The sequence below is a fragment of the Notamacropus eugenii genome, chromosome 1 (genome assembly GCF_028372415.1).
Source record: "Notamacropus eugenii isolate mMacEug1 chromosome 1, mMacEug1.pri_v2, whole genome shotgun sequence".
NCBI classification, from domain to species: domain Eukaryota; kingdom Metazoa; phylum Chordata; class Mammalia; order Diprotodontia; family Macropodidae; genus Notamacropus; species Notamacropus eugenii.
The window spans coordinates 283,249,706-283,272,516 of NC_092872.1; the positions used below are offsets into that span (position 1 = coordinate 283,249,706).

General features: G+C 49.2%; 1 protein-coding gene and 1 long non-coding RNA gene across 3 annotated transcripts in view; one reads left to right on the forward strand and one right to left on the reverse strand.

The window, feature by feature from the left end:
- Positions 1 to 3,055: 3,055 nt before the first annotated feature.
- On the reverse strand, positions 3,056 to 9,116 carry LOC140517624 (uncharacterized). Its single transcript, XR_011971653.1, has 2 exons — positions 8,551 to 9,116; positions 3,056 to 8,057 (listed from the first exon to the last, which is right to left on the reverse strand). It is a non-coding gene; the product is annotated as an uncharacterized lncRNA (long non-coding RNA).
- Positions 9,097 to 22,811, forward strand: part of DOCK1 (dedicator of cytokinesis 1) — a 582,086-nt gene continuing 568,371 nt past the window's right edge. The window contains exon 1 of one of the 2 annotated variants that reach the window (XM_072629055.1): positions 9,097 to 9,278. In XM_072629055.1, coding sequence (XP_072485156.1) covers positions 9,233 to 9,278 — 46 coding nt within the window. In that variant the 5' untranslated portion in view covers positions 9,097 to 9,232. The remainder of the gene's footprint in view (positions 9,279 to 22,811) is intronic. The other variant, XM_072629056.1, reaches the window with a different exon arrangement.

A 22,811-nucleotide genomic window follows, 5' to 3' on the forward strand; every position in this document is an offset into this window, starting at 1 on the left:
GTGTCTGTGTGTGTGTGTCTGTGTCTGTGTGTGTGTTTCTGTGTGTGTGTGTCTGTGTGTGTCAGTGTGTGTGTCTGTGTGTGTGTCTGTGTGTGTGTGTCTGTGTGTGTCTGTGTCTGTGTGTGTGTGTCTGTGTGTGTGTGTGTCTGTGTGTGTGTGTGTGTCTGTGTGTGTGTGTCTGTGTGTGTCTGTGTGTGTGTGTCTGTGTGTGTGTGTGTCTGTGTGTGTGTCTGTGTGTGTGTGTGTCTGTGTGTGTCTGTGTGTGTGTGTCTGTGTGTGTGTGTGTGTCTGTGTGTGTGTGTGTCTGTGTGTGTGTCTGTGTGTGTGTGTGTGTCTGTGTCTGTGTGTGTGTGTCTGTGTGTCTGTGTGTGTGTCTGTGTGTGTGTGTGTCTGTGTGTGTGTGTCTGTGTGTGTGTGTGTGTCTGTGTCTGTGTGTGTGTGTCTGTGTGTCTGTGTGTGTGTCTGTGTGTGTGTGTGTCTGTGTGTGTGTGTCTGTGTGTGTGTGTGTGTCTGTGTGTGTGTCTGTGTGTGTGTGTGTCTGTGTGTGTGTGTCTGTGTGTGTGTGTCTGTGTGTGTGTGTGTGTCTGTGTGTGTGTCTGTGTGTGTGTGTGTGTCTGTGTGTGTGTGTCTGTGTGTGTGTGTGTGTCTGTGTGTGTGTCTGTGTGTGTGTGTGTGTCTGTGTCTGTGTGTGTGTCTGTGTGTGTGTCTGTGTCTGTGTGTGTGTGTGTCTGTGTCTGTGTGTGTGTGTGTGTGTGTGTGTGTGTTCATGATACACATTTTGAGTTTAATTTATACTACTGAAACTTCCTCCATTATTATCTTTTTTCATTATTATCTTAAGACTAGAAATCAACAAAACAATAAACCAAGTACTTATCTGTAGAGTTTCCCAAGTGTAAATACTCACAATAAAAATTTAACAATCAGCTCTCTTCAACTGGTAAGAGCATTGGAGGTCACAGTGAAGACAAAGAAGAGGGAGACATGGAATGACAACAGATGATGAATAAAGGAATCTCAGACTTCATAAACATGGATGTGGAGCTTTGAGTGAGAGCAGATTGGAGGGCATGACCACTTCCCTGTGTAGTCATGGTGGGATGGAAGAGTAGGTCGTGGGAAATGAGATGAGGAACTGGGAGGTTTGGGTGTTTGAAGTCTACTAGTGTGAGGGCAAAAGTTGGGGAAGTGAGAGAGACCTCGGACCAGGCACTGAACTCCTTGGGGAAGCAAGGAGGGTATGTTGGAGGTCAGCAGACAACAGACACCACAATCCTGGTTGGGTGATAGGGATTTTTGTTCTGTTTCAGTTGTGTCTGACTCTTTGTGACCCCATTTGGGGTTTCTTGGCAGAGATACTGGAGGATTTGCCATTTCCTTCTCCAGCTCATTTTGTAGATGAGGAAAGTAAGGTGAACAGGGCTCAATGACTTGTACAGGGTCTCTCAGATGGTGAGTGTCTGAGGCTAGATTTGAACTCAGGTCTCCCTGCCTCCATGCACTGCCACACCTAGCTGCTCAAAATATGGACTAAGTGAACTTCTGAGGAGGAGAGGTTACTGAGGAGTGGGGGTGGTAGAAGGGGCTTCTCTACCTTACAGCTTCTGGCATAACAAGGCAATATAGCCTTTGACAGCTTCCTCCTCTCAGCACTGGTGCTCTCTTTTCTTACTTCCCCAGGCACACACTTGCTAAATATATTCTCTGTGAGGTCAGCCTGTTCCCACTCAGCCCACACGGAGCAGGTAGATGACAACATAACTGAACTCCTACTATGTGCTCCCTCTTGGGCCAAGTGTGCCATTCCTGATGGCTATGTGGAGTGTTGCAGAAGCACCCTCAGCTCCTCCTTTGCCAAGAATCTCCCTTTCTGACTGCTGGTGGCCTCAGAGCTTGGCACTGCTCCTTCTCTGCTCAGGGACCAAGAACAGACCTACTGTGGCTTGCCTGGGTCTGCTCCTTCCATAGCACCTTCTCCTCTGTCTTCAGCCCAGAAGCTCTCAGTATGCACAACTTTAGGCTCGAGGCTTTGCTTATAGTCGAGGATTTTGTCATTGATTCTGGCTGGCTCTTGAGTATGTTCAGATGAGATACTAATTGTAAAGCACTTAATACAGTACTTGGCACATAGTAGGCACTTGTTTGTCCTTGATTTTTGAAGAGGACCAATGACATCATGATGTTGGGATAAAATAGTGAGCCAAGGGTGATGTCTTGACTTAGGTGTGAATTGGATTTAAGTGAGACAGAGTTACACAAAGTCATCAGCTCTTCCAGAGTTCAGTGACAGGACCAAAGTTAGGGTGACTGGGCTTTGGCTCTGGCGACTTTGGCAATGGCTCTAGATGCAATGGGTGACCTTGGCGTCTTTGATGTCTGACCAAGCTTCTAAGACTGTATCCCAAAGAGATCATAAAAATGGGAAAGGGATCCACATGTACAAAAATTTTATAGCAGCTTTTTTCATGGTGCAAAGTAGTGGAAACTGAGGGAATGCCCATCAATTGGGGAATGGCTAAACAAGTCGTGGTATATGAACGTAATGGAATATTCTTGTGCTATAAGAAATGATGAACAATTGGACTCCAGAAAAACCTGGAAAGACTTATATGAACTGATGCTGAGTGAAATGAGCAGAACTAGGAGAACATTATACACAGTAATAGCTACAGTGTGCAAGGACTGTTTCTGATAGACTTAGCCCTTCACAGAAATGCAAGGACCTAAAACATTCTCAAAGGACTCTTCAGGCAAAGTGCCATCCACATCCAGAGAAAGAACTATGGAATTGGAATGCAGAATGAAGCAGACTATTTTCTCTTGTGTTATGTTTCATTTTGTTTTGTTTTGTTTTCTCATGGTTTCTCCCTTTTGTTTTGATTCTTCTATGCAACATGACGAATGTGAAAATGTCTTTAATAAGAATGTATGTGTAGAGCCTATATAAGAATACATGCTATCTTGGGGTGCGAGGGGGAGAAAATTTAAAACTTATGGAAGTAATTGTTGAAAACTGAAAACAAATTAATTAAATTTAAAAAAATAGTACATATACTCAGTTTAGCACACTTGTTCCAAAGCTGTCTCTTGCCCATTTTCCCCTCTGAACTTTGCTACAACAGAATGTGCACATGGGCCTTTTCCCTTTTTCTTTCCTCTCTTTGGGAGCATACACAAAGGATCTACACAAGTAGAGCTTGGGGCTTCTATCTTTTTGTGCAGCAACAGAACTGGTGCCTTTTTTTAAATCATTGTTGGAGTCTTTGTGGGACTGTAGGGGTCCTCTGTGACCTCTCACAGTCATCTGAACTATAAGGTAACCTATTTTAAAACACAATATAAGTGCCTGTTAAAAAAAAACAAAAACAAAAAACAAATGTCCCAGATGTGTTATGTGACATTGTCCAGTTAATTTCCTAAAGTAAATCCCAGTCCATTGATGGGGAAATCACGGACCAGGCATCCTTTGGGAGCCAGCAGCACTGCCACTTCCCTCCTCTCTCCTCCTCCACCTTTCCAAGGTCTTCCTTTCATGATTCTGTTTTGTCCCCCTTTCTCTGAGCTTTGTGAAGCCAACACCTCCCAGGATTCACCTGAAGAACTCTGGATGCTTTGAATTCTGCTCCAAGGACTGGGGGAGAAAGAAGATGGAAAATTAGTACTCAGGTAATTCCTGTTTACTACAAGGAGCTGCAGCGATGGCATGTAGGGCTTTGTCCCTAGACTTTAACTTCTCATCTTTTAGAGGTGGAAGGACTGTGAAGATCTTCTGGTCCACTCTCCTCCCTTTCATTCCAATCAATCAATCAGGATTTATTTATCAATCCAAGCACTTACTGAGCACCAGGCACTGGGCTCAGTGTCAGGAGTACAAATGCAAGCCAAAAGAAAGGCATTGCCTGCCCTCAAAGAGTTTATAATCTAAAAGAGGAAGTTACACAGAAGAAACTGAAAAGTCAAGGGCGGGGGGGTGGGGGTGGCGCAGAAAGTATTAGGCCAGGGCATCGCAGTGAAAGTCCCAAGTCAGGAGTACAGCCTCCAGATGAAGGAAGTGGTTAGCTTGGGTGCTTTCTTAAAAGGAAGGTTCTGGGAGGAGTCAGCCAATCAGAGGAAGGGGCTGCAGGGGACCTCCAATGGGAAAAGTCCAGGGACAAAGTGGACTTCGAGGGTGAAGATGCTTTCTTGGCATCACAGAGAAAGTCCTGGAAGTCAGGAGGGGAGCCTGGAGATGGATGAAACACTTTATCAATTAGTAAATTTTCTATGTGCCCTCCCTCCCTCCTTCCCTTCCTCTCTGTCTCTTTCTGTCTCTCTTCTCTCTATTCTCATTCTCTCTCTCCCCCTCCTTTTTCTCTTCCTCCCGCTCTTTCTCCTTTCTCTCTCTTCCTCCTTTCTCTCTCTCTACTCCTCCCTCTCTCTCCTTTCTCTCTTCTCTCTCCCTCCCCCTCCTCTCTCTTATCTATCTCTTGCTGTCTGTCTGTATCTCTCCCCACCATGTGCCATGCTCTAGGCTAGGACCTAGGGAATACAAACAAAAAAGAAACACTCCCTGCCTTCAGGAAGATTCCATTCTATTCTACGTACATATACAGGCATATACCATATCCATACACATATATTCCGATCATGTCGATCCCTGTACTCAGTGAACTCCAATGGCTCCCAGTTTTCTGTAACATCAAATGCAAACTCAATTTAGTCTTAAGATTTATTAAGCTCCCACTATAGGCAAAGACCTGTTCAAGACCTAATTTTGTAGATGAAGAAAGTTAAGGACAGAGAGGGGCAGTGACTTGTCCAAGGACACACAGTAGTAAGTAGCAAGCTGGATTCTTCTCCTCTCCCAGCTCCTTGGACCCCAAACTCTGCCTCTGATGACTGCCCAGGAGCCAGACTTGCTCACTTGTAAAATCAAAGGGCTGAATGAGAGATTGTTGCATGTCCCTCTGGCTCTAAAATGCCCTGCTGTTCTGATTTCTTTGCCTTTGAACAAAAGACACCAGTTACTTTGTTTTTGTACATTGTGGCCCCCTCAGAAACTATGGGCAGGGACTGGCTGACTTTTTTGTCTTGGCACGCCTTGCACACATTAGGTGCTTGATGAATATCCTTGGGTTAGTTGTTTGTTGGGGTGAGAGGATCTCCAGTGTGCTCAGGTGAGTATCTGAAGCTTGTGAACCCAAGGCCCCATGGGGTGGTTGGATAATCTCTAAGGCCCTGTCCAGCTCCACATCCCACAATCTCTCTCCAGCAACAGGAGTTTTTCAATGAAGATCATGGAAAAATACCCAATTAGTCACGTGTTAAGCAAATTTGAATTCTAGGTGGAGTCTTCTTCTCTTTAGGTCCAGGCAATGTTTCAGCTGCAGTTGGAGCATGCTGCATGCTTTGACAGACAGACAGACAGAAGTCATGAGTCGGGCAGGCTTCCTGTAAAAAGCAGAGGGGATGACACATAGCCTTGGCAGCCTGCTGGCCTGCACAGAGAGAACTTACAACATCTCAAAGTGACTTCAAATTCCCTTGGGGGTGTCCTGGATGGAATGTTAGTAGTTTAGAGCCTGAAGGGACCTTATCTAATCCAAGTTCCTCAGTGCACTGGCACCTGACTGATTTTCCCAAGGTCAAACAGGTAAGGAGTGTTATCAGAGATGGGATTTGAACTCAAGGCCTCTGATTCCAGTCAGCTCTCCGTCTACACTCAGGCCTAGAGACAGAAGTAAAGTGACTTAAGTAGACACAAAACTCATTAGCAGCCAATCCAGGTCCTGGGGAGCAGCTGAAGCATCCCAGAAAGCAATTCAGATTGTTATCTGACCTGCAGATAACTCTGCCCTGAAGTGCTTAGCAAACAAGCTGTTTTGGGTCCTTTACTTGGGAAGAGGCCTCCAGAGCTCCTGGCCTCCACCCTCTCCAGTTAGGGTGACTACTCCTCTCTGAGCAGGGGCTCATCCTGAGATTGGTCTGTGGGGAAGGATGCCAGGGAAATTCTTGAAGAATAAGAAGTTCAAAGTGGTGCTAGCCCAATGTTAGTCTTTCAGACTCTGAAGGGAAAAGCATCTTAAGTATTAAGCACCTACTATGTGCCAGATGCTATATGTGAGCTCGCAGAATGTAGAAACAAAATAGAAATTTAAAGAATTTATATTCTATAAGAGAAACAAGGTGTATCCATATAAACACAACATTTATACAAAGTAATTTCTTGGGGTTGGGACACAGGTCTGAGAAGAGGCACAGTTTCTTGGCAATACAACAGGAGTCCACAAAGAAAGGTTGGAGATGAACATGTATGTGGCATGTGTGGTGGATGCACCCTGGTAAGAGGGCAGCCAAGAAGCCTCAAATCCGTGGGTGAAGTAGGAGGCGTCTACCCCAGACACATAAGGACTTTTCCCTGGAAAATAGGCAGATGAGAACAATCTGTTCCAATGGCCATGAAGGTGCCGGAAGCAGGCTCTGTACAGTTTGGTCAGCCATGGAAGATGCCAAGGGAGATGCTACTGCATCTCTGGCTATGGTCAGTTTTCCTGACTTTGGTCCTGCCATTGATTGGACTTTGATGGCTCTGGAGGAGAGAGTAAGGCTGCCAACTTTGTACAACTTTGCTTCACTTAAATCCTGTTCAAGACATCACTCTCCTGATGTCATTGGTCATTTTCAAACATGAAGGACAAACAACAGATATGAACAAGAGACACACTGAAGAGAAAAGGGGCTGGCTTGGAAGGTAGGAGAGGGCAGGGAGGGGAGAAAAAATCGACTCAAAGGTTAAAGCAAAAAGAACAAAAGGAGCTAGAATATGGCTGGGGAGTGGACAGTGCACCAGCTGAAAGTATCCTTTCCCTCAAATTTTTCTGGCCCACTCTGAGTCTTTCCTTTGACTCTACCTATCTCAGTCTACCTTGGACCACAAGTCCTCTAATAAAATCTATGCTTTTAGGGGTGGGAGGAGGGAGACGGGGCAGCCGGGATTGCAGCAGCCAGCACAGTGTCTTGTATAAATGTATAGAATGCAGAGGGAGTAGAAACTTATCTTTAAGAAAATCTCTAAAATAAATTTGGACAAAAAGGGAATAACTGGATGCGCAAAGAGCCTTGGAAGTCAAAACTGGCAGATTGTGGTGCTAAAGTGGGGACAGAACGGTTCAGAGTTTTACGCTGGAGAGAAGGATAATTCGAGAAAGGAAGGCTGCCACTTAGCGCTGCTCTCAGTGGTAAAATCACTGGACTTCATTTAAGTCAGGGGCCTTCATTCAAATCCTGTTTCTGCCTTTCTAAGCCTGTTTTCTTATCTGGTTAATGAGTTTGGATGAATCACTTCCCTCTTTGTCCCAAATCCAGTAATTCTGCTTATTCTTTCCCATTTCTGGGCTTCAGTTTCCTCAACTGGTCTTGAGATAATCTCTAAAGGGAGCTCCTTCCAGCTTGAAATTTAATCAGACAGCCTCAGTTGTCCAGCTGTAAAATGGGAGTGAGTGGATTAGGTATGTTTGATATCAAGAAATGGGGAAGCCCTTTACCTGAGTCCTCACTTATAACATGGGCAAGCCAAGTCTGTGGTAACATTCATCCTCCAGGACTGTACTGAGACTCAAAGGAGAGAAGGTTGGCAAAGCATCAATCATCAGGCACATCATTATTAACCTCAAAGTCCCTTCTAGGTCCAAGTCCTATAACAACTAATGTTTATAGAATGCTGCAAGTAGCATTCCCTTTCTCCCTCTGTAAAATGCGGCTTTTAAGATAGAGACAGCGTTTGTCATGGATCAAAGCCACCCTAAACCTCAGGAATCACTGGCTTCCAGCTCTGTTTCTGATGTGTGCAGGCTGGGTGACTCTGGGCCAGTCCTTAGCCTCTGTGCTCCAGGTAACTGCTAAGGTGCTGTTGCCCTGGACTGGCTGGGGGAGTGTCTTCATACAGGTGCTCCTGCTGTCACGGAACTCATAGGGATGGGTGACTCGGGAGGTCCCCTCTAGTGGTCGAGCTTATCAGTGTGTCAGTCACCTGGGTAACAGACACCTCTTAAGCACAGGTGAGCTGGGCACTGGGCAACCTGGAGATGAAGACAACAAACACATTTCTGCCCTCAGGAGGCCTACCTTCTCTCTGGGTGACCAGAGATTCCCAACTAGGACCTGCAGAGCACTGCAATGGGGTGAGCTAAGGTTTGGTTTGTTTTCATGGCTTGGGAAGGCCCTCGAAGCTGATTTGGATCTGATCATCTCCCAGGTCTCTTCAGACTCCAAAGTGTAAAAGCTCATTTTCTTAGCTGGCCTCACTTTCCTCCTCTGTAACTGCCTGGTTTGGATAAAATTTCTGACCTCCAGATCACTCGGTCCTGCAAGGGCAGGGGCTGTAATGGTTGGAGGGATGGACAGCTCTCAAACTTTTTGATCTGGGACCCCTTTACACTTTTAAGACTTGAAAAAAATGTTGGTAGACTATTTCTATGGATGTTTACTACGTTAAAAATAAACCTAGCTCCTATTATTATGGAAAGTGTTGACCTCAAGTTCTGACCCCCCTCCCCCAGAGCGTCCACGGACCACTCCCTGATGGCTGCAGGACTAGGCTCCCTCCTCGCTCCGACGTCGTTAGCAGCCGGCGAGCCGAGGTTTGCTTTTGTTTCGGACATGGATACGTCTTAGGGACACGGAATAACCACCCGTTCCTGATGGATCGGAGTGACTGAAGCGATCCTGGAAAAGGGGGCGGCGGCTGTTGGGGGAATCTCTGCCCACCCGCGGGGGATGGGGCTAGGTGGTCCCTTCCAGCGGCCCCAGAGCCCGAGGGCAGGCGCGGCGGCTTCCCCTCCCGCGGCTGGACAATGGCCAGACCCTTTCGCGGGAGTTTTCCCCGGACCGCGTCAGCGTCCCGTGGTGTAGAGAGCTGGGGGGCATGGGGAGGCCCCTTCTTCCAGGGGACCCCAGCCTCGGTGTCCTCCCCCGGGGCCCGAGGGGGTGAAGCTCAGCGCCCCGAGCCGCCTCAGTTTCCCCGCCCCGCCGGCCCGGCCCGCCGCCCCGGGCGGCCCAGACTCCGCCCGCTTGCCCGCCGCCGGCCCGGCCCCCGTGACGCCGCCTCCGCCCCAAACTTTTTCCTGCCCATCCCGGCGCGGCCGGCCAGGAATGGAAAATGGCGGCCTAGGAGCGGACCCCGCCGCCGGCCGGCCACCCGCGCCCCCGCCCCCCGCCTATCCGGCCACCCCGGCTATCCGGAGCCCCGCGCACCATGAGCCGCTGGGTGCCCACCAAGCGCGAGGAGAAGTACGGCGTGGGTGAGTGAGCGGCGCCCCGCGCCCCCTCCCCCCATCGCCCCGCGCTTCCAGCAGCGCCCCGCGCCCCCGGATCGCCTGGCTCCTCCCGCAGCGCCCCGCGCCCCCCCCGGCCCCCCCCGGGTCCCCAGCCCGGCCCCCCGCCCCCGGGCCGGACCGGACCAAACTTCGCGGCTGCGCTCGGCCAGCTCCGGACCCACCCCCGGGGCCGGACCCCGGCCTGGGCGGGAGCCGAGCCTGGGGGCGCGCTGGAGGAGGGGGCGTCCGTCCCTCCCTCGCTGCGCCCGGGGAGTCCCCTGCCCACTCCGGCCCTTTCTCTCCTTCCCTCCCTCCCTCCTTTCCCCGCCCGCCCGGAGCCTGTTGCTGCAGCTCGGAAGCGGGGCGGGCGGAGGACCTGGGCCGGGCCGGGAGGCCCCGCGGGCACCCGGGTTTCCGCTTCGGAGCTCCCCAGGCTCGCCAGCCCGGGCCCTCGGGCCTCGCCCTCCGCCTCCCCTCCCCCAGTCCCTCTTCCCCGCTCTCGTCCACTCCCCCTCGGGCCCAAGCCCACCTCCCGCGCGACGCGCCCCCCGCCCCACGTGTCAGCCCGCCGGCCCGCCCGCTGCTCTGTCCTGCCCAAGTTGTGCTGCCCGCGCTGACTTATCTGGGCACACTCTGTCTCCTGATGTGGTGGTGGGGGCAGCGCCCGGAGGGCACGGGGCAGGGACCCGCCCGTCGCTGGGCACCAAGCCTGGCACCGAGTGTGGGTACTTCCTAACCTCCTCGGGGTCTCGTCAGGGAGGATCTCTAAATGCCCCTCCCACTCTGCCAGCCCCCAGGCTTCTCATCCTGCTCCGTCCTTTCCTGCTCCCAGTCCCCACACCCCCAACATGTAAACACATGCACACACTCATACTTGCACCCACTCACAGAGGCACACACATGTTGGCACTGGGTGCTTAACTCTTGGCCCCATACTTGGGTCCTTACGTGTCTCCTTCGCCCAGATCTGGCGGCTGCTCCTCCAGGAATTGGAGCCTGTGTCCCCCAGATTTTAATGTACACCTCCTATTACCATTGCCCAATGGGCACCCTTCCAGAAGCCCCTTCCCCATTCAGGGCCACCTTCCCTGAGTAGGCTGGGCCAGGTGGGCAGAGCTCACGGGTCATGGTTCTTTCATCGCTTTGATTTTCTTGGATGAATTTGTAACCTTAGGAAACCCTTGAAGCCTTAGACCGCCCTTCCCCCCCCCCCCAACGAAGTTCTAGGATGTGGTAATCAAAAAAAAATCCTGCCCTTGGGTTCTGAGAGGGTGGGGCTGGTCTGCATCCCTCCATCCCTGCCCTGGAAGGTCCATGCCTCATCCCTCCAGTCCTAATTGAGCCCAGCCTTCATCCCATTCCACTGAGGCAGAGGGAAGGGTCAGGCAGGGAAGGGAGCAGCCTTGCCTGAGAAATCTTTGCTAATCCATGGGGAGACAGAAATGTCCTGTTGAGGTTGAAGCCTTACTGCCCAGATGACCTTGGACAAGTCAGTTTTCTCAGCTATAAAATTCCTAAGTTGGACCTGAGGGCCTCAGAACTAAATCTGTGACCTGATGATGACAGCTGCTCACTGTTCCCACACCCTGGCTCATTTCTACCTTCAGAGTTCTTGAACTTGGCTTAATCTCCTTCAATGCACTACTAAGGCCATCATCTCAAATGAGTTTGATGAATGCTAAATTAACAAACACCTTGCTCTGTGCCAGGCTGGAGTTGGAGGGAAAATCCGCATTTGGGAGATAGATCGTAGGTCCTTTGGAGTATAAATCCCCTTTGACCACTTAATTTTTGAGTGATTCTGGGCCAAGCACTTGCCCTCTCTGAACCTCACTTTCCTTATCTGTAAAATGAGTGATTATTCTCCTACCTCTCCTATTTTGTAATATCATAGGAAGTAAGGCAGTAGGTGCAGATGTATTGTTGATGATCAGCTTTTTGCAGATCTGAAGGTCTTCTCCAATGGTGACCAAGAAGAGTGTATGTGGGCAGTGCCAAGTGGTTACCTCTCACCCAGGTTTTTGTCATCACCACCTACTGGGGCTACTGGCCTCCCCTGTCTCTTCTCAGACTTTCCTAACACTCAGACCTGACCAGACTCACTTTGATGTCTCCCTGTTCCTCCGGGGATCACATGTCCACTCTGCTTGGTGCTTGAAGCTCTTTCCAGCTGTATTTCATTTCCCATTTCACACCCCAGCTCCCCATCTAGTCCAGCCCCAGTGGCCTCTTAACGGCTCTTCACACAGACAGACCCTTCCTCATCCCCCACCTCTGGACCTTTGCCTTCTCTTTTCTCTCTTCCAGGAATGGCCTCCCCCTTCTCTGCCACCTCCCACCTTGTTCCCTTCCAAACTCTGCTCAAGCAATTACTTCTGCATGGAGACTTTTTTGACCCCCATGTGGCTAGCACTGTGCCCTGTCCCTGGTAACCTTAGATTTATCTTGTATCTTGTCTGTACCTACATACTGAAATAAAGGAGTGTGTGACCCTCAGGAGCTCTTTTCTATAGTGGAAGGGATATGCATGTATAACTGTGTACGTGTATATGTGTGTATGCATGTACAGATGTGTATGTGTGCATGCATGCATGTACTTACAAATGTGTATGCGTGTATAATACATACACATGTGTATGTATGTGTACATGCATGTACAAATATGTCTGTGTGTGTGGTCTGCATAGGGGTGATGGGGGTTCCTGGGAGCTGGGGGATGGATGGACAGAAGAGGCCCCATGGAGTGGGTGAGGTGAACTGAGCTCAGAGGGAGGCTAAGGTCCAGGAAGTCGGAAGGGAGAGGATTCAGGGGGCTCATGCCAGGCATGGGGACAGAGACAACAGGCTGGTGGTGTGTTTGAGGAGCAGGAAATTGATTGGCTTATCTCAGCAGGCGAGCAGGTGAAAAGGGCATAAGGTATGATCAGTCCTTACAGGTAGATTGTAAGAGCTTTGGTGCCAAACGTAGATGTTCAGGGGGCCGCTGGCCTGCCTTTGTGCAAAGGAGAGACTTTGTTAGACTCTGCTCCTTTACTTAGTGATCCCATTTTGGTACTGGACAGAGGATGGATTGGAAAAGGGAGTGATTGGAGGTGGGGAGGCCAAGGAGAAGGGTCTGCTGTGGTCCAGGTGAGCAGTGATGAGGCCTGAGCCAGGTGGTTGGGGTAGGAGTGGCTGGTGAGAAGGGGCTGCTTCTGAGAGCTGGCATCCAGGCAAATTGGCAGCTGCTTAGCTCTGGGGGTGAGGTTAGAGGAGAGTGATGAGGAGTCAAGGATGTTGGGGTGACTGGAAGGATGGCAGGGTGGGGGCCCCTGACAGAAGTAGGGAAGTTCACAAGAGGGCTTGGCTTTGAGGTGACCATGAGCAGTGTGGCCTGGAGCTCAAGACAGACTTGGGCTGAGAGTATAGATCTCAAATCACTCAGATAGTGATGGGAATGGAACCTATGAGCCCCGATGGGGGAATATTGAGAAAAAAGAAGGCCCAGGCTAGCGAGAGCCCTCAGGTGACATGGCATGGTGCTGTGGGTTCAGTGATGGTTTCCCTGGGCAAGTCAATCCTGTTTGCTTCTGTTTTCTCGTCTGTAGAATGGGCGAGCAGTAACCTTTGCCTTCAGGCTGTTTCACGGATAAGACAAGATATTTGTACAGCACTTTGCGGGACTCCGAGAAAGGATAAGGAACTGTGAGACCCAGAGAAGGAGGCCCGTGACAGTGGTCAGCAAATCCAGGGAGGGGAGAAGAAAATGCTACCCCAAGGCATTGTCCATCCATCCCTGAGCTCCCAGGAGCCTCCATCACCCCCATGTTGACCACACACACGTATACATAGTTGGACATACACACACATTTGTACATACATGCATTTATGCAAACATATATGTAAGCATTTGTAAGTATGTATACATATACACAGTACATACCTGTACATACATATATATACATATACATGTACACATTTGGACAGGTAGGGGTGGTGACTTGGCCACCAGGAGGGGCCATGAGGGGGAGGCCATAGGGAGGGCTTTTTTAAAGCCTGGAGAAGATTTGCCAGGTTTGCCATAGCCGAGCCTGACGTTGGAGGAAGGCGGAAGAAATTGTCGAACGATGAGGGGCAGTGGTCTGTGTGGCCCCAATAGTCAGGCACCTGGGGAGGGCGTGGTCAGTGAAAAGAACCATCTCTCTTTGCCAGAAGGCAGAGTAAAGGCTGTGAGGATGGGGTACCAAGGGCTTTACACACACAGAGAGGGAGAGAAGTGGGAGCTCGGGGAGCGGCCTCGAAATTGTTTTTAATCTATGTTGATATAAATGGAGTGTCAGGATTACCAGTTGGCCATTGGCACGCTTTTATAAAGTGCCTACTGTGTGTCAGAGCATAGGGGAACAGTTAGGAAGAGTGAGACAATCTTTCTTCCTTTTAAGGAACTTACATTCTCTCCCAGTTATGTGCAGAAAAAATGTATAGAGAGGTAGCTGGTGGCATGAGGGATAGAGGCCTGGGCCTGGAATCGGGAACACCTGTGTTCAAATCCAGCCTCAGACACATTGGGCATGTGACCTGCACAAGTCACTTCATTTTGATTTGCCTCAGTTTCCTGAGCTGTAAAATGGGAATCATAGTAGTACCTACTTATCAAATGAGATAAGATTTTAAGCACTTAGCCCAGTGACTGGCCTGTGGTGGCACTATATAATTCCTATTCCCTTCTGTTTCCCTATAGAGAGTATACCCAAGGTGATCAGGGAGGTGGGCCTCTAGCACTTGGGGGAGGGGCAGGCTCTGAGATGGAGGGCAGGGGGAGGCATTCAAGGTATGGGGGACTGCAATTCAAAGGTAATAGAAGGGGGATCGGATATTGAGTCTGGGAGAAGTTTGACTCCAAGCCGAGCAGAGGGAGTCATGTCCACTGAGGTGGAAGGGTAATTTGGGTTGGGCTGGGAAGGGGTTCCTGTTTGATCCTAGAGCTGGGGAGGGGGTCCATTGAGGGGAGCAATAAACTGCTTATGTCCTCATTTAAGGACAGTCATTCTGAGCTTGTGTGTGGAGGCTGGCCTGCAGTGGTGATGAGGCTGGGCTTCTGATTCAAAGGCCATCGCAGTTCTAGTCATAGAGTGATGAAGATTCTTAAGGTTTGCAAAGCCCTTTGCATAGGTGATCTCACTTGGAGGTGCTCAGTAAGTGTTGGGTGAATCCAGTTTGTCTGGAAGCTGTGCAAAGGAGAATTGGAGACTGAGGACCTGAGTTCAAGTCCTTGCTCTTCTACTCAGTGCCTGTATTCTGTAGATGAACCATGGTTGACCCCTGGTCCCATTTTCCTCCTCAGGACCATGATGGCTTTGGATGGAGCCCTTTGTGAGGGCCTTCCTAGGCGAAGGGCAGTGTTCCTTTGAATTGCTATGATTGTGTGCGATCCTGGAATTGTTGAACCATGAGGGGCAGTGCTCTGTGTGGCCCCAATAGTCAGAGAGCCCCCAAAAGCCTTTTGGGCTGGCCCAGGGGAATGGCTCAGGCTGTCTGGCCAGACCTCTACCTCTGCAGGTCTAGAATTAGAGGGTCTTGGGGAAGCACCAAGGAAGATTCCTTTGTAGTATGAGAAACTGTACTAGTTATTGTCTGAGGACAGTTCATTCTACAGTTCATAAGAACTGATAAAAACTTGGAAGCTTTATCTGAGGATGGGGACCAGGTCTTAACTGTGCCTCCTTTGGATGACCTTGAAGCCCCCTGCTGGGCCTCAGTTTCATCCTTTGTAAATGAGGGGGTTGTATTTGATCATGTCAGGGGACCCTCCAACTCTAGGTGTCTTAAGTTGATCCCTCCCTCATTGCTCTGCACACAGTAGGAATTTAAAGTTTAGTAAATGACTCAGAATGAGACCTTGCCTGTAATTCAGGTCTCCTCTTTCTTACTAGGAAGGATTGGTTCCTGTTTTCCCACCCCTTTTAAAAGGAGCTGGCTAGCAGGTTTCGAGTCCTCTCAATGATTTCTGGGTGTCCTGGCATCTGTAGACAGGGTTTGCTTGAGGGGCTACTGGTCCCCTTTCCCTGGAGAGTGTGTTGTCTTGTGGCATTGTGGTCCCCTCCTGGGCCTGTGGATGGATCCCTGGGGTGATATCAATACTCACTCCTTTGTAAAAAGCCCTTAGCTCTCACTCCTAGTCCTGGAGGCCTGGGGGGTCTGGTCTGTAAAAAGGTAGAAGCCTTCACTTGCCAATGTGGAAGTGCATTTGGCCCAGCTGGGCTGCTTGCCTAAGAAATCCTCCTCCCCTGCCTCCCAACTGGCCATCCTGTAGAGGAAGGAAGGAAATCCTGCTAAGGCTGCTGGGGAGAGCCAGGGAGAGACTTAGTCCTTGGGGAGAGGGCGTGCTAATGACTTCCAGGGGCTAGCTTTGTCTGTCAGGCCTTGGCCCAGGAGGCACAAGGTGGCCCACCCTCAGCTGATACAGCTGCGTGGCAGCGAGCCCACCCCACCTGTGGCCCCTCAACCCTTCTGCTCTCCTCACTCCAGCTGGTCTGACCCTCCTCTTCCTCCATGGCTCAGCTCAGGGCCCCTCCCTACCCTGGGAGGTCTGCCTAGAGTCGTGGTCCCGTAGTCCAGAGGATGACATCTTTCCCTTTCTCTAGCTCACTGATCGTCTTTGGCCCTTCTTACATTCACCTTGCTCTTGCTGGGGCCTGGAGATACCAGGATGTTTGGAAAGTCCTCTTGGGTGGAGACAGCCTTGGGCCTGAAGGAAAGCCTGGCCCCTGGGAGAAGGCAGACGGGCGTTGGGGTGAGGAGTGGAGAAAGCCTAGGATTCTAAGAGGCAAACATTGGTTTAGCACCTTCTGTATGCCAGGTGCTGTTCAAAGTGCTGCTATAGTGGGAAGGGTTGGGTTCTTTCAGATGGCCTGGGTTCTAATTTTGCCTCTGTTACTTATTACTTGGCCTTGGGCAGGTCACTGGGCCTTCCTGAGCCTCAGTTTTCCCAACTATAAAATGGGGGGGGGGGATGTTTGGACTGGATAACCTGAAAGATCCATCCTAGGTATAGATCTGTGATCTTTTGACAGGTGAGGAGGGTATGTGCTCCCGCCAGGCAGCACCATGGTAACTTGTATAATTGTTGGCAGCGGGGAGGTAGAACTGAGTTTGGGGAATAGGAACTGGACAGTTTGGAGCTTAGAATGTGGAAAGGGGAGTAACGTCTGGGAAGTCCATAATGGCAAATTGCCACTAGATTTGTCTTTTATCCTAGAAACTATCAGAGCCCTGGATAGAGCTGAGGAAAGATGGGGTCAGGGTCTGGATTTAGGAACGTTATTTTGGCCTCAGCTCCGATGTCAGTCAAGATAAATGATTGTGGGAATCAAGATGGACTGGTGCCATGCCAGCTAGGAAGAGCAGTCAGTTTTCTCATCTGTAAAAGGGGGAATGATAGCAGTACCCACCTCCTGGGGTTCTTGGGAGGAGCAAGTGCAGCTCCATCTGTGAAGCACCTGGTGCAGGGAATGCCAGGTAGATTAATTCTATAGACCGTGTGCCTCATCGGTACCTATTGGCGTGAGGAGAAAGTTAGGAAGCCTCTTAGCAGGTTGGGTGGACTCCTGTGGTAGGGAAGGAACATCCTGGGGGGGTGGTGGACCAGAGCGACTGGAAGCCTGTGTCTAATGGGGGTTCCTGGGTTCCTGAGAGCAGGCACTGATTCGTTTTGACCTATATTTGTTATGTATTTGGCGATTAGTAAATGCTTGTTGATTGTTTTTCAAATTGTGTCAATCCATGGTGCTTACTATGTGCACTCTGTGCCAGGCACTGTGTCTAGTGTGAAAGGTACCAGGCCCTGCCCTCAAGGAGCTTCCTTCCAATGGGGGAGACCTTAATATGAGGATCTGACAGTGAATGGAGGAGGGCTCCGTTAGCTGAGAATGGAAAGAAATCACAAAGGGAAGGTGGTAAGGAGGGAGATTGTTCCAGGCCTGGTGACTGGGGAGTGTAGAGACAGAGGTCAGAGACAGATGGCTTCTAGGAACAATGTGAGAAGATTGGAAAGGCAGGTGGGGCATATTGTGAAGGCCTTTACGAGCTAAGCCATGGGGTTGTTTTTGATCCTGAGGGTGAGAAGGAGCCAGGGGCAGACCTGGGTTTTAAGAAGAGAACTTTGAAAGCTGAATGGAGGAGAGACCAGAAGGCTAGACCACAGCCCTCAATAAGTGGTTATTAAATTAAATTGTCCTGGGAGGACAGACAATGACAGTTCAGAAGTGAGGCCGGGGAGTCGTTGCTCATTCCTTTTCCCCACTCAGGAAAATCTTTACTATCCCAAATGCTCAAAGAAAATATAGATGATCACATATTCAAAAATTAAGTGAAGGCAGCATGTACTCCAACTCTTAATGATTTTTGGGGACTTCCTCTGCTAACCACTCTGATTTGAGAAGATTGATATCTAAAAATTGGACTTGGCAGAAACAAAAAGTGAATCTTTAATCTTTAAAAAAAATGTGAAAAATTCTTCCAAATTCAGAGGGTTCCTTTACATTGTGTAGAGGGGAGATTTTTGTGGTTCAGTCGTTTTCAGTTGGATCTGAGTCTTCCTGACCCCATTTGGGGTTTTCTTGGCATAGATACTGAAGGGATCTGCCATTTCCTTTTTCAGATCATTTTACAGATGAGGAAACTGAGGCAAACAGGGTGAAGTGACTTGCTCAGAGTCACATAACAAGTCAGTGTCTGAAGCTGGATTTGAATTCAGGACATTGTTTGTCACATATCTCTGGGCCTGAATTTCTTCAGTGAGATTGTACTGGATGACTGTTACCATTATTTCCTCAGGTCTCCGTGGTGTGGTAGATGGAGTTCTAGGCCAGAATTTCAACCTTGTCTCAGTCACTTACTGCTTTTCCCGACCAAGTCACGTAACTACTCTGTGCCTCAGTTTCCTGCATTGTAAAGTGGAGATGATTAACTGCACAGGGATATTCTGAGAGTTGTAAGGACATCATGTGGTAATGTGCTTTACAATTCATAAAACACTGTAGAGATGTGCTAGCTGTTATAGTCCTTGGTAAAATTTTCTCTTGAAAGTTTAGTTTCTTATCAGTGAGTATAATGGAAACGTTGCCAGCTGGGCTCTCTCTTTGGCATGACCCTTGAGTGAGGAGAATTGCCGGGTATGCTCACCTCCTTCCACAAAGCTGAAAGGTGGAGGAGTTGGGGACAATGCTAGCCAGCTGCCGTTTTGGGGAAGAGAAATGAGATTGACTTGGGGGCTCGGGGCAGCTTCGGCCCAGCTGACCTTCCTGAGGCCTGCGATTCTTTCTGAAGCGTAATTGACATAACTGGCCCGACACTGTGGGGGCCCCTTCAGGATGGGGGACTCTGCTGCATGGATGTTTCTTAGACTGGCAACATATAAATTCCTTTGAAAAACTGTAGAAATAGCTTCTGATTAGCTATTTCATTTGACATTGAAACTAAGACGTTCATCTCACTGATGCTCATGATGCAGAGGAGCCCAGATAGAGTTAGAAGAGGCCTTCCTTGTGCCCTCCAGCTTCCCCATTTTACAGAGCAGGAATTTGAGGCCCCAACAGGGGAAGTGACTTACTCAGAGTCCTATAAGATGTAAGAGGAAGAGCAGGAATTTGAACCCAGGTCCTTTGAGTCCTGATCTCATTGTTCCCTGGATGGATGCCATAGCATAGCCTGGTACCTAAAGGTACTGCCAGCCAGAATTTGCTTGTTTTGTTCTGCTGAATGCCAAGTTCCACCCAGGGCCTGGGGAGGGAGTGGGCATCTTTCTTCCCAGAGACCAGGCTAAGTTTGGAGAGGCTCAGGACCAGAGAATGGGCTGGCTACCAGTGGCCTTTTTTTTTCTACCTTTGGCTGAAGCAACTCAGGAAGCCTACTAAGGGGAGGTTGGTGGCCAGAATGTACTTAGAGGAGACGAAATCATAGGTCCCTGAAGTCCTTATATAGAAGCATTCATTCCACAAGCATTTTTTAAGCGCTTCCTATGAGATAGAATCTCCATGGGCGAGAATGTGGAAAACAGGACAGATCCTTGGGAGACACCCACATCTAGGGGGTTGGGGCTGGGAGCTGTGAAACTCAGAGGGGTGGGGGCAGGGAAGGAGTAGTTTTGGATGTGGGGGAGGCACCCCCTCCCCCAAGTTCTGAGGGGCAGGGAGGGAATGAGTAAAGTGTCAGCCCCAAACTGTATTTTCACATTATGATCATTTTCCTTGTTCAAGATTCCTATAAATGTTACCACAAGTCATCTGGGGGTAGGGATGTATCTGAGACCATCGCAGGAGACTTTGCCAGTTGGGACTTCTCTCTATAAGGTAGAGACATCTTGGATTCAGAGTAATATGAAATTAATAAAAATTGTTTGTAACATGCTCATGCCCAAAACGCAGAGTATAGTATTAATATTTTTAATTCTGTCCATAGTAGAATCAGAGGACCTGAGTTCAAATCCCACATTTAATGTTTACCACATGTGTGACTTTGGGTAGGCAATTAACCTCCCTCTGCCTTTGTTTCCTCATCTGTAAAATAAGGGACTAAGAATACAGGGGCTTCTGAGAGGTCCTTCCTATTCTAAAACTATGATCTTGTAACTTTCTCCTAGCCCGTACCAAGTCAAGAAAACAAAGAGAGACTTGCAGATTAAATGACGTTATCTAGTCTACATACTTTAGAATGTGAGCTCTTTGGGGGCATGGCCATCTGTTTCATTTTTGTCTTTATCTGGGCTTAAGGGATGCAAAGGGAGGCCACATTCCTATCATGTAAATAGAGTGTCCAGGTTTTAGAGAAAGTGCTAGGAGCTTGGAGCCCTGGCTGCTGGGCTGACCACGCCTCAGTTTCCTTTGCAGGATTTTCATCTGGGTCTCACCCACTCACCTCTTCTTCCTTTCTACCCTTGTGTCTGGTGATCTCATTAGCTCCCTTGGGTTCAGTGATCTCCATGCTGAACATTCCTCCTCCTTGTTCTCCCACCCCCATCTTGCCATTCCTAGAAGCCTTGAATTTGGGCTTTCAGAGCCTGCTGCCTTTCTAGTCCTCTGCTCTGGTCATTGCAGGGAGATGGAGATGAGGGCTTCATCCCTGCCCACCCTAGGAAGGGCATCGGAGATCCCACTAATTGTCTCCTTCCTTGCTGTTGGCTCTGCTTTTCGATGTGGGATTGAGATGTAACAAATGTTCTTTGTATGTACACAGACCAGCTTTGTGAGTCCCAGGAAGTCAGATTCTTCCTTGACATCAGAAGGCCACAACTAGGGACCGAGAGCGCAAAAAAAAAAGTGCAAAAAAACCCCCAAAACCCAAACCTTTCATTTGCCCACAAATCAACTGCCAGAGTCAAGTATCCCTCCCTTCTCACCATCGGCTATTTTTAGAGGGATCATTCATGTGGAGGAGGTCTGGGGCTGCATCTGTCACCCATTTCCTTTCCTCCACCCCCTTCTTGCACAGGAAAATAAAGTGGGATGTATGGACAGTCCCTCGACCTTCTGACCTCCCCAGGAAGATGACGGGATTCTGGAAGTCTCGCCTTGCAGTGATGTAGAGCACATTGTCTCTGTAGGAACGTGGGGTACCAACAGTGGACCACCAAAGTTTCTGGGACACAAGATTATAGAAAAGATCCTGGAAATTATCCAGTTCAACCCCTCCAATTTAGAGGAAGGGAAACTGAGTCTTGGTGATAGAAAGTGACTTGCAAAGTTCCAAAGCTAGTGACAGAGGCTTAGTGGCTGATTTCCTCCTCTTCTTCTTCTTTTCCCCCCTCCCTGCTCCTATTCCTTTCTTTCCTTTTCCCCCTCCCCCTTGTTTTAAAAGCAGAGGCCAAAGTGCTACATGCCAGATTTCTTAGAGTGGCAGTTTCTGTTCAGGTACATTTGTGCCAGATGACTGCTACTGTTGGGGATGGGGTCCTGCCAAGACCCTTGATTTAAGGTGGACACCACATGTATATCATGAGGTCCATGATTTTATCCTTGGGTGCAGCGTCATGTAGACTCTTATTTAATAAGGAGACTGACTTCATGGGTTCCCATCGCTGTTACCACCAGCCTTGGGGTAGAAGCCTTCACACACTGGGCTGGGCGAGTCCTGAGACAGTGTACATACAGCCCAGTCCTCACTGTGAAGTGGTCAGCTGCTATGGTCTTCAGCTAGCCTTTATTAAGCACCTACTGTGTTCAGGGCTGTCTGGATACTGAGACAAAATTCAAACCAATCTGCCCTCAGGGAATGTAGACTTTCCTGGCTCTCTGGCCCACCTCCTGCCCTGAGGGGAATTGGAGGGAAGGTGTTTGTGGGTATATTTTGTGCACATGCATGTTAGGATTTTATTTGGTTGGTTTGAACAGAGAAATGATATTTAGAGATAGCTTGGTTGCACAGTGCATAGAGCCCCTCAGATACTTAGTAGCTAAGGGACCCTCATTTTCCTCATCTTTAAAATGGGTTTAATAATAATAGGGCACTGCTTCATAAGCACTTGAAATGAGGATTGAATGAGTTAGTTTTTATGGAGCCCTTTGCGGGATCTTAAAGTGATCTCCAAACACTTGAGCTTATTATTGTTGTATCTATCACTGTTATTAGATGACTTATGTTGCTAAGTAGCTAGGGAATGAAAATTCCTGGGTTTTTGGTGGTGGTACCTTTTTGCTTCAGCATTGTCTGCGCCCCTGTCAGGCCTACTGCTTCTGGTGGTGCTGGGTTGTTGGGCAGGCAACGCGGGGCCCTTCAAACATCAGCGCTGTCATCAGATCGGCAGTGGCTGGTGTATGGGGGGCCTGGCACATGGAGAAGGACCTGCTTCATAAATGCTCACTGGATTCCTGCTCGAGGGGTCTGGGGTGGAACCCTGGCTCCAACGTTGCTAGCTCTATGACCATGGGCAAGTTCCTTCCCCTTCCAAAGGCAGCTTCTAATGCTAAGTTTATTTCCTCTGTTTGTTATGAGGAAAGCCCAGGAAGTGTCGAGGAAATCTGTGCTTTTGGTGCAAATAAAGAAATCCAATACTGACTCGTGACAGGAGAATTTGAGGCTGTTGGTGGCTCTGAAGAGAGGTGAGCTGATGAAGACAGCCATTCTCCCCATACTCTGGGGCCTGTGTCCAAGCATTTAGCCAGTATAGACATTAGCCAGTGTAGACATTAGCTCCCAAAGGGTACCACAGCTTCTGGCAACATGACCTAGTGGGTAATGCAGTCTGAATTTCTCTTCCTTCCACAAGCAGTATTTAGTAACTGTTTGCAAGGTGACCCTTCCTTCAGCGCACTCTCTGTTTCCCAGCTCTCCTCTCTTTTTATATCCAGCCAAAGTGGCCTGCCCTGGTCCTTGAACATGTTGGGTATCCTGGCTCCTCACGATGTCTCTGAAATGCCCTCCCTCTCGTTCCTCCTGTCAGCCAGTTTCTCACCCATTCTTTAAACCCCAAGTGAAATACCACAGGAAGCCCTCTTGAGTCTGCTTTCCCTTTTCCAGCTCAGAAATCAGTTTGTGTGACATCTC